Below are 12220 nucleotides of genomic sequence, written 5' to 3' on the forward strand. Positions count from 1 at the left end.
GTTAAATGCTGGTGCTCTCCAGGCTCTACCCCAGGCCCTATTCTCACCCTACATGCTCTCTCCCTAAGCTTTCTCATCTACACCTATGGCTTCAGGTGACCAAAATATTTCTCCAAACCAGATTTCTTCCCTGAGTACCAGGTTCAGGTTTCTAAGTACCTTCTGTACCTCTCCTGCTACCTGTGCTGTAAGAACCTCAAATATAAACTTGTCCCGGGCTGGCCCTTTGGCCGAGTAGTTGGGTTCACGTGCTCTGCTTCGGCAGCCTGGGGTTTCGCCAGTTCGGATCCTGGACAAGGACAATGCACTGCTCATCAGGCCATGCTGAGGCGGCGTCCCACATGCCACAATTGAAAAGAGCCACAACTAAAAAAATATACAGCTATGTAACGGGGGGCTTTGGGGAGAAAAAGGAAAAAATAAAATCTTTAAAAAAATAAATAATAAATAAAATAAATAAACTTGTCCATAACTGATCTTGCACCATCCCCTATCCTGATGAGTGGCACACCACTTACCCCATCATTCAAGACAAATCCTGGTTCCACCTCCTTAACATCTTCTATCCATCCTTTTCTCCTATCCCTTCTGCTATTGTCTTAGCCCAAGCCCTCATAATAGGTATTATAACAATAATATAACAATATGATAATAGTTATTATAACAAAGTTTCCTAAATGGTACAATAAGAAGCAATACATTAAAAAGCCTGTAGGGTTGGAACACTTCCCCATAAAAATAATAATCATCCCTACGTCTCTCTGAGATGCACTATAAAACTTGCAAAGCAATGTCACTTAAATTTCAAGTTTCACAGGAATTTTAATACATTTTCTTGTTTGATCCCCTTGCACCCACCTTTCCAAAAAATAAGCATAATCTTGTAAGAAAAGTAGAACTTTACAGATAAGGAAACTGGCACTTGAGAAGCTAAGTGATTTGCCTAGTCCTTCAAAATTAGATTCTACACTTCTCTCCCCTTTTCTAGAGCAGGGGGAAAAAATCTTGAAATTTAAGAAGGGAAAAAAAAAAAGAAATATCAAGTTTTTAAAGCCAGAACTCACAATCATAACATACTAAATTTTGTGTTATACATAAGAAAGTCTACTAACGTTTACTCATTTTATTACTAGATGAATGTAGGACATTTTACTCCATAAAGTAAAAGGACTATAGGCATAGAAATACTCATCCTCTAAAGCAGATAACTTGGGTATACACAGACACACAGTCTCTCACATGCATAATCACATTCCTTCAAGGAGCCTTCTGAGAATCAAAGAAAGATTAAGTTATGTTTAATATTATGCTAAGTATGCTGTATATATTCCAATTCTGACCACGGAGAAAATCTGACTAGGTAGTATTTCCACCCACATAAATTAATCGGGAGTTTACTCACATTCATAATTCACCTCTAAGAACAGATTAGAAATCCACAAGAGAACAAAACTGCAGATATACTTCACCTGCCACACACTTTACTTGTTCCTGTAAATCTGTAGCTTTCAAAGAAAATATTTAGCATATGTTAATATATTAAAATGTTTTAAAATATTTAACATATTTTATAAATCTTAGACATATGCAAAATCTTCAGCTCTAATTGTTTAATCCAATGTGACTGCCTCGGGAAGACTGTCAAATATTGTGGGAATGCTGCTGCTACAAAGCACTTACAACATAAAATCTTGTTCCCAGGAAGGCTGATCACCACGAACTGCTACCGTTGTGCTCTTCACATTCTGCACTTTCAGGGTCACGTATGTGTTAAATTTATCTTTGAAAAAATGCAAAATGAAGATGTAATACTTAGCGCTCAGATTGTTACCCAACCTCATAAAGCTCCTGGAATTAAATAATATCCAAATTAAAACATTACATGTAGAAGAAAAAATGGAATATATATATTTTGTATAATATAGCATCATTCTAAGCATTGTAGAGTTGCAAAAAGTTGTAAAAATATACCACTCTTCAAAAGCATAATCTATAACAGCGTTTTGCAAATTTAAGAAATATATTTTATATTTGACCCAGTAGACACACATACACACACATATAAACTAAAACAAAAGCTTCATGAAATATAAGGTGTGATACATTGATATTTCCTGTTTTAATTTAATCTATTAAAATGTTAATCATAACTAAATTGATTTTATAGTCCACCTGCAGTTTGAAAAGAACTAATCTAATTAATCTAGCAGGAAAGATTATGTAAACTTAATAAAATGTAGAAAGAATAAGTACCATAAGAGAAAAAGTTATAAAGAACTGCAGAAGAGGAAAGAGTCAGCTCCAGCTGTTGACAGAGACAAGAACTGAGGAAAAACTCTCATAAAGGAAGCGGACGTCAAACTTGATCTATTCAGTTATAAGAAGTGTTATCACAGAGTTGGGAAAAGGAAATTGTCTAACCTGAGAGTGTGCATTGAATATTAAACAAAGAGAGGTGGCCTGGAACTCAAAACCCAGAAGTCTGACCTACTGCTCAACACAGCACATTTCGCATCAGCCATGATTATGGGCACTGAATTGAGAGTTCACTTTTCTCTGTAAGAAATCAATCATAATTTTATAAAATGAAAGAAAGAAGACTATCATTTTTGACTAATCAAATTGGTAAAGATTGTTTAAAATGATTACCTAATGTTAGAGATGGGAGAAAATGGGCCCTGTCACGCACTTGTAGCAGAAGGTAAATCTTTCCCTTAGTATCATTAAAAATTATGCAATTTTATACTTGGACATGGAAAGTTTACAATTCTACTAACGACATATAAGGATACAAGCCCACCGACCTGAGGGAATCCCCATCCATATCCAGATGTATCAGTGCAATAGACCACTGAGCAATGTTTTCTATCATATGATTTTGTACTCCACTACCGACATTCAACCAGAGATGACCAGACCAGGTGCAGACATGACCCAAGAGCAGCCAGTCCACGGGCTGGCCAAAAGCTGAGACCAATACGATTTCCTTTCAAAAGATTTTAGAAAAGGAAAACAGAAATAGTGACAATCGGTGGTTGGTGATAAAGCTCAAAGGAGAAGCATATAAACTCCATTGGAGATGCCATTATGGACTGTATGCAAGACAGGTAAGCATAGAAAACCAGCTGAAAAGAAAGGAGAACAGAACAGCTTCTCAGAAAGAAGCACTAACCCAGAGGCAGTGGAGAGAGGAGGCTCAGAAACTGCTTTAATTCCTGTTGCACCCAAAATTTGGGTTTTCAGATTTTCCTGGGTTTCCAAGCATGTTCATTTCTTCCCAGCAATTCCCAATACTCTCTCTTTTCCACAGCAATAACCAGAATAATGTGACATTCACAGTTAAGGAAATGCGTATTAAAATAAAGAGATACCATTTATATCTTTAGCTGGGCAAAGATTAAAGAGTTTCATGTTATCTGATGCTGATAAGGATTTGGGAAAATAAACACTCATATACTTTTGGTCTGAGCATAATCTAGCAAAAACTTTCAGAAGAACAAGTTGACAACAGCTACCAAATTTTTTTTAAATGCATACATTTGGCCCAGCAATGCTACTTCTGGACTCTAGCGTACGGATACATTTGTAAGAGCAGGCAATGGTAAAGGCACAAGAACATTTATTGCTTATAGTAGCAAAAAACTGTAGACAACCTAAATATTCATCAATCAGGGATCTAGGGTACAAATCTACAATAAAATTCTGTATAAGACTTTAAAAGAAAGAACCAGATATAGTATATACACACACACAAGACTTTCATGTCTTGCTGGAAAAAAAAGCAGGTTGCAAAAAGATATGTGTAGCTGATCCAGTATCGTATACAAGCATATACAGAGAAAGTTTGAAAACGTATATAAAAACTTCTAAACAGTTACTTCTGAGAAGTAGAAATGAGTTGGCCAAGAGGTAAAGGGACTTTAACTTTTCACTAGATAGATAGATTTCTTTAATGTTTTACAACAGCACCGATTTTTTTTTCAGCTTCACTGAGGTATAACTGACAATTCAAAATTGTATACATTTAAAGTATTAAAACTTGATTTGATGTATGTATACACTGTGAAATAATCACCACAATCAAGCCAATTAACATATTCATCACCACCTTACATAGTTACCATTTTCTGTGTGTGTGTTGAAAACACAAGATCTACCCTCTTAGCAAATTTCAAGAACACAATACTTGTTAACGATAGACACAGTGCTGTACATTAGGTCTCCAGAAATTATTCACCTTGCATAACTGAAACTCTGCACCCCCCTGAGCAAGACCTCCTGATATTGATTTTTTAAATCATTTAATAAATTAATTTAGTGAATTTAATTTAATCAATGAATTAAATGAAATTGCTGTTTTAAAAGACTGCTTTTACCTCACAGCAAGTATGGCAGGAAAGGGTATAATAATTAAAGGTTGGCCTTACCTGGTGAACCCTGGAATTTGGCTCGTTTAACTGCAAGAGAAAAAAAACGACAGCATGAATAATTTTTGCAAATTAACTTTTTAACCTACATTTTTTGATCACTTGTTATGGGCCAAGGCTAGAGTTACAACTACATTTTTAAGTCTAAGTCTTAGAAGAGAAAAAAGCTGGGACTTCTGATCAAAGATTGAAGATAGTTAGAAGGGCCCTTACAAGTCATTCAGTCTAAACTCACGCTCAATACAGAAATCTCTTACAGCCGCCTGACAAGCAGGTAGAGAGAGCTGGGTTACTCCCATGATAAGCAACCAATTCCACATCAGATATCTTTCCAAGGTTTAAGTTATATATGTTCCTTATTTAAAACTCATCATAGACAGCTCGGCCCAGTGGCAGAGCAGTTAAGTTCATATGTTCCGCTTCGGCGGCCTGGGGCTCACTGGTTCAGATCCCAGGTACGGACCTATGCACCACTTGTCAAGCCATGCTGCGGCAGGCGTCCCACATATAAAAAGCAGAGGAAGATGGGCACGGGTGTTAGCTCAGGGCCAATCTTCCTCAGCAAAAAGAGGAGAATTGGTGGCAGATGTTAGCTCAGGGCTAATCTTCCTCATAAAAAAAAAAAAAAACTCATCATACAAACTCCATTTCATTCATGCTAAAGGAAGAGCATAACAGGCCAGATCTAGACAATAGGTTTTAAACCAGACTGAGAAGTACTTTCTTTCTGGGAATAAGCAGACATCAAGAGGAGGTCCTGTCTGAATAATCACAAAGAGCATTATGCCAAAATGTCAATGGAGAACTGCACAAGAAAAAAAATTCCATACTGGGACTGCAGCAAGCCAGCTCCTAGGAAAGGTGACAGACCACACATGAAGGAAAACTGCTAAATTCCAGAAATCATCAAATATTTCTATCAATCAAGAGTAGGGCTAAGTGCCACAGGGAGAAAAAAAGATAAAGGGAAATCCCCAGACATAATGCCTGAAAAGATTCTTGAGGGTACAGATCTGCCATTCTCCTTGTCCCGTGTTGCAACTGAAGGCTTCACCTCAGCTCACATCCAAGCTCTGCTTATCAGTTCCAAGAGACGGGTGATTCAGTACCTTTCACAAGGCCCTCTGCATTTCCAGGCAGCACTTAGTGCTAAAGAAATTTTTTTTTTATTATTGAATCAAAGTATATCTCCCCCTGGACTGTCCCTTGTAGTCTCATGTCAATTCCTCTTCCCAAACGTTCTTCAATAATTTCATTTAATTCAAGACTTACTGTAAAGCTACAGTAATCAGACAGTGTGGCACTGGCATAAAAATAGACATGGAATAAAACAGAAATATATAAAAATGTGTAATATAATTATATAAATATAAAAAATATATATACTATCTTTTCCTCACAGCATATGCAAAACTTAAAATGAATCATGAATAGAACTAAATGTAAGAGCTAAAACTATAAAACATCTAGAAGAAAACACAAGAGAAAATCTTTGTGATCTTGGGATAGGCAAAGATTTCTCAAATTGGATACAAAAAGCATAAAGTTTAAAGGTAAAAGCACAGATAAATTAGACTTAGAATTTAAAATACGTGTTCCTCAAAAGACACCATTAAAAATGCAAGCCAGAGAGGCCGGCCCAGTAGCACAGCGGTTAAGTTCCCACGTTCTGCTTCTTGGCGGCCCAGGGTTCGCCGGTTCTGATCCTGGGTACGGACAAAGCACTGCTTGGCAAAAAGCCATGCTGTGGTAGGCGTCCCACATATAAAGTAGAGGAAGATGGGCACGGATGTTAGCTCAGGGCCAGTCTTCCTCAGCAAAAAGAGGAGGATTGGCAGTAGTTAGCCCAGGGCTAATCTTCCTAAAAAAAAAAAAGGCAAGCCACAGACTGGGAAGATATATTTGCAAAACCTATCTGATAAAACTGATAAAAGACTGTAAGAAGAGGGGCCCGCGGCCGAGTGGTTAAGTTCACACTCTCCACTTTGGTGGCTCAGGGTTTCCCTGGTTCACATCCTAGGGTCGGACATGGCACTGCTCATTAGACCATGTTGAGGCAGCGTCCCATATGCCACAACTAGAAGGACCCACAACTAGAATATACAACTATGTACTGCGGGGATTTGGGGAGAAAAAGCAGAAAAAAAGAAAAAAAAAGATTGGCAACAGTTGTTAGCTCAGGTGCCAATCTTTAAAAAAAAAAAAGACTATAAGAAGAAATCTCAAAACAGTATTAAGAATACAAAGAAACTACATTTTAAAATTCAACAAAAGATTTGAACCGACACTTGACCAAAGAAGATATACAGGTGACAAATAAGCACATGAAAAGATGCTCAACTAAGTGTCCAGCAACAGACGAATGGATAAAGAAGATGTGGTACATATATACAATGGAATACTACTCAGCTGCAAAACAGAACAAAATCATTCCATTTGCAATAACATGGATGGACCTTGAGAGAATTATGTTAAGCGAAATAAGCCAGCGAGAGAAAGATAATCTGTGTATGACTCCACTCATATGAGGAATTTAAAATTATGGACTAAGAACAGTTTAGTGGATACCAGGGGAAAGGTGGGATGGGGGGTGGGCACAAAGGGTGAAGTGATGCACCTACAACATGACTGACAAACATTAATGTACAACTGAAATTTCACAAGATTGTAACCTATCAATAACTCAATAAAAAAAAAAAAGATGCTCAACATCATCAGACATCAGGGAAATGTTAAATTAAAGCCATAATGAAATAGGACTAAATACCCACTAGATGATCTAAAATTTAAAAATCTAACAATACCCAGTGTTAGTGAGGATGTGGAGCGACTAAAACCCTCATATATTGCTGGTGAGAATGAAAAATGGTACAACCACGTTGGAAAACAGCTTGGCAGTATCTTATGAAGTTAAACGTACAGTTAACATATGTTCCAGCAATTAGCCTCCTAAGTATTTACCCCAGAGAAATAAAAACTTATGTCCACGCAAACACTTGTACATGAATGCTCATAACAACTTTATTCCTAATAGCCAAAAACCAGAAAGTACCCAAATGTCCTGATCAACTGGTAAATGGACGAACAAATTGTGGTATATCTATACAATGGTATACTACTCAGCAATACACATAAAAGAACTACTGATACATGGAACAACAAAGATGAATCTGAGAAGCAAATTATGTTAAGTGAAACAAGCTAGACACCAAGAGTACATACTGTATGATTCCATTTATAGGACGTGCAAGAAAACGCAAAAACATCACAGAAAGTACAGCAGTACAAAGAAACTTAAGGAAACTTTTTGGGGTGATAGAAATGTTCTGTGCCAACTGTGGTGATGTTCACTTTTCACTGAATAGACTTAAAATTGATGAATGTTATAGTATGTAAATTATACCTCAATAAAGCTGGAGGGGAAAAAAAACGCCTCCCAGCAACTCCACACTTGGGAATCTGTCTATAGGTAGATTCCTCAGGTGCAGAAAGACATATATAGCAGCTAACGAATTGTTTTCAAAAAGCAAAAGATTAGGGGATTGATTAAATGTCAAATTATCTAAAAGTGACAAGCTTCGAATTTTCAGAAGAAAATATAGGGGAATGAATAACTCTATGACGGATGGATGGATGAATAAATGGAAAGATAGATATAAACATTTTAGAATTAAAATCATGAAAGGAAACACTGCACACCGGCTTTGAGAGTGGTTATATCTTGGAGAGAAGGGATTGACTGTAAAGGGGGCTTCAATTTTATACAAAATACATTATTATTTTTTTTCAATCTGGACAAATATGACAAAACATTAACATATGTAAAATCTAGGTAGTGAGTACATGAGTATGCAATGTATTATTCTCTGTACATTTTTTTCTTTTAAAAAATTTTTAGGGGCCGGCCCAGTGGTGCAGCGGTTACGTGCGCACGTTTCGCTTCTCGGCGGACCAGGGTTCACAAGTTCGGATCCCGGGTGTGGACATGGCACCGCTTGGCAAGCCATGCTGTGGTAAGCGTTCCACATATAAAGTAGAGGAAGATGGGCACGGATGTTAGCTCAGGGCCAGTCTTCCTCAGCAAAAAGAGGACTGGCAGCAGTTAGCTCAGGGCTAATCTTCCTCCAAAAAAAAAAAAAGGAAAGAAGAAATTACTATTGATTGACCTACAACACATCATTGATTGTAAGACACTTTTTTTTTTTTTTGAGAAAGATTAGCCCTGAGCTAACTGCTGCCAATCTCCCTCTTTTTTTTTTTGCTGAGGAAGACTGGCTCTGAGCTAACATCCATGCCCATCTTCCTCTACTTTATATGTGGGATGCCTATCACAGCATGGCTTGCCAAGCAGTGCCATGTCCGCACCCAGGATCCGAACCGGCAAACCCTGGGCTGCTGAAGCAGAATGTGTGCACTTAACCACTGGGCCACCAGGCCAGCCCCCTTAATGGTACATGAAATAATGATGTATCTTATAATCTCTGGTATCTTATAGTTGATGAAATGCAGCCTATTATGATGATGATGATGATGAGTAAATGTTTATGTCGCCACCACTCCTCCACCCAACAAATCCACAAAGACTAGACCAAATCTACACCTCTAATCTTGATCTCCCAAGTCATGTTTCCAACATGGACAAATGGCCAGCACCTCAAATTTAACATGTCTAAAACCAAAATCATCATCTCCCCAGCTGTTATTCTTTCTTTCTGTTTCCTATCCCAATTAACAACACCATAATAAAACACCTGACTCCACCTTTATCTCCGTCCTCTTCCTCTCCCAGCTGAGGCCTTTCCTGTCCCTCAGCTGGAATCAAACACTCCATTTCTACACCCCACTTTGTACCTCTATTTCAGAAATTACCAAACTGTATCTTGCAACATATATATTTGTACAGATGGCTGTCTCCCCATCTTCTTGAACACAAGGCCCATTTCTCACTCATTTTTATATAGCCAAGGTGACTAGTTCAATGCCTCACCCATAGTTAAGCGCTCACTAAATGTTTATGGATCTCATCACATCCTCTTTGTTTACAAATTTCAGAATACTTAAGCCTCTATAAAGAGAGAAAAAAGGAACTATCCAAGAGTAAAAGTTACTATAACTTACAAAGGAATTTCACACAAATGATCTCATTCAGAGTTAAATTCTCAACTGTATGAGGTACATTGAACAGATAGCAACATTTCATTTTTAAATTGTGGCTTAATAGTCAAGAGGCTTGCCAAAAGTTTTCAGTGGTAGAAAAAAGAACTCAAACAAATCTAATTACAAGTCCCATGCTTTCAGTTGACAAACTTCTCTTCTTCTGCTCCTCCCTCAGTCTCATGGCTACTAACTTTCCAACCTAACATGGCCTATAGGCTCTATAGTGAGGTCCTAGCTCCCTGGCCTCATTTTGACCCATGTTTTCCCTTCCTCTGTGCATGCCAGCTATATTTGCCTTCTTTCAGCTCCTTCTCCTCACTACAAGGCCTTTGCACGTTCTATTTCCTCTGCCTAGAATGTTCCCCTCCTTTCCTTGCCTGGTTAAGGCTTCCTCTTCTTCCAAACCTCAGTTCAATCTGCACGTCATTAGGTAAGGCCTCTCTGACCTGAGGAGGTAACTTTCCCTATCATATGTTCTCATGATAACATGTACTCCCCTTATAGCACAAATCATGATTGTATTTTTTTCCTAGTTGTAATTTTATGTTAATTTGTATGATTCTTCTTTGCTTAATGCGTAGCTCCCTCACTAATCTATATAATTTCCAAGAAGGCAAGGGATTTTTTTTAATCACAATTCTGTCTCAAGTACTTGGCACAACAGCTGTTGAAAGAATGAATGAATCCTTTAGCACTCCCCTCAGGCTGGCTAAATCATCCCCACCACCTCACTTTCAGCTGATGAGCTTACATCCTACTGACAAATAAAAATGGCAAGCAATAGGATATATTGGAGTATATGAGGAAGCCATTTGATGTAAACCTAATTCGGCCTGACTTTGTTTTTTCCAAAAGGGCCTGACATGGCCATCGAGCACACATTGTATATCTGCTTTAAAACATTTCCTATGGCAAGAACAAAGGCCTTTAAGATAAAGGTGCAACTTCCCCCAACAATGGCATTTCCTTAAAGATAAGCATCTTTCCTTAGGCTAGGAACTGATTGCTGTGCTCACCTGTGACCACCCAGCTCCAGACAACAGACCTGCCACCCTGCTGTGTTCACCGAGATAGCAGACCTACCTGCTGTTTCCAGCACTCCCTGTGGCGACAGAGCAGTCTCCCAACTAGTGTAAAAGGGACACTTCAATCCTATGTGAAACATCCTGCTTGGGGGTATATAACCACTCTGTGCACCCCACTTCTTCAGTGCCCTTTCCTCCTTCGGGAAGAAAGGCCCCGGACCATGGTCCTCAGATTTCAGCTCAGAATAAACTCTCCCAAATTTTCATTTATAGATTGGTTATGGATTATTTTTCGTTGACATTTCTTTACAGAGAAACAGTTACCTTCTCTCCCTACTCTCATCTCAACCTTCCCTTCTTACAGATTCCTTCCCTTCAGGCTCTAAACATTCAAATGTCCTCTCTCAAGACCATTCTCAACACTTCTCTCTATTACAAAACTTCTGAATGAGTGGCCTACACTTGCTGATTCCACTACTTCACTTCCAAAATACTCCTCAACCACTGTAATATGATACCTACTCTCACACTACTCTAATGAAATTGCTCTGGTTTTCAAATCCAATGACCTTGCTATTTTTTTATCTTCAACCAGTATCATTCATCTCTATCATCTAATCATTCGTCCTGAAACTCCCTTTACTCTAGGCTTCAGACACTGCCACAGCATTCTCTATTTTCCTGCAGTTTTGACCACACTTATCAACTCCTCTGCCCATTCCCTTAGCTATAGTATTAGCTCATTTTGCTCCTCTTTTATCCTCTATAGGCAATCTTATTGAATCCAATGGCTTTACTACCAAATTCTACAACTCCCAAACATTTATCTCTAACACAGATCTCTCTATTAAGCTACAGATCTACATTTTCAAGGGTCATCTGCAATGAGATTATTGATACTTTCAACTCAACATATCTTATGGGTAACTTATCTTACAGACACCATAAACTCAGATGAACTTAACAATTTTCCTTCCTCTCTATGTATTTTCTTCCTCAACTGAGAAGTCGAGGATGACTTTCAGATTCTTAAACAGATGTGTCACCGAGCTGCATGAGGACCCTTAATAATACTTTTATATTAAAATAAGTACTCACTCTATGCATGGGATAGTGCTAATCATTTTCACAACAATTATCTAAGCAACACTTTGCTATAGATATTGTCACTATCTCTAGTACTACCACCCTAGTCCAAGCCATTATCCATCTCTCACCTGGACATTCCAATGGGCCCCCTGCTTCCAGCAATGCTAGCCATGGCTTCCCAACCTAGTCCATTCACCATAAACTGGCCATTTGTAGAACATAAACGAAAGCATCACTCTTGCTTAGAACCATCCAATGGCTTCCAATGCTGTTTAGAATAACATCTAAATTCTTTGGTATGGACTAGAGGACCTTATAGGATTAGTCTCTGCCTAACTCTCTGTATACCACCCTTCCTTCCAATAACCTTTTTTCTTTTTCCCCATCCCCTCAAGATATTTGCTTCCAATTCACTTTGCTTGAAAAACTACCTCAGATCTCTGACTGATGGTTCTATGGGGGATCTGATTTGGCCACCCCAAAATGTTTCTCTTTGCCTTGCCTTGATTATCTTTAAGAACA

The 12220-nt window shown here is 38.2% G+C and overlaps 1 protein-coding gene across 13 annotated transcripts in view; it reads right to left on the reverse strand.

The window, feature by feature from the left end:
• The window catches only part of UNC13B (unc-13 homolog B), a 209262-nt gene that overhangs the window by 162875 nt on the left and 34167 nt on the right, over positions 1–12220 (reverse strand). For all 13 annotated transcript variants that reach the window (XM_070519238.1, XM_070519237.1, XM_070519236.1 and 10 more), the window contains 2 exons: positions 4428–4457; positions 1681–1780 (listed from right to left, as the gene is read on the reverse strand). In XM_070519238.1, coding sequence (XP_070375339.1) covers positions 1681–1685 — 5 coding nt within the window. In that variant the 5' untranslated portion in view covers positions 1686–1780; positions 4428–4457. The remainder of the gene's footprint in view (positions 1–1680; positions 1781–4427; positions 4458–12220) is intronic.

Source organism: Equus asinus, chromosome 10 (genome assembly GCF_041296235.1).
Source record: "Equus asinus isolate D_3611 breed Donkey chromosome 10, EquAss-T2T_v2, whole genome shotgun sequence".
Taxonomy (NCBI): domain Eukaryota; kingdom Metazoa; phylum Chordata; class Mammalia; order Perissodactyla; family Equidae; genus Equus; species Equus asinus.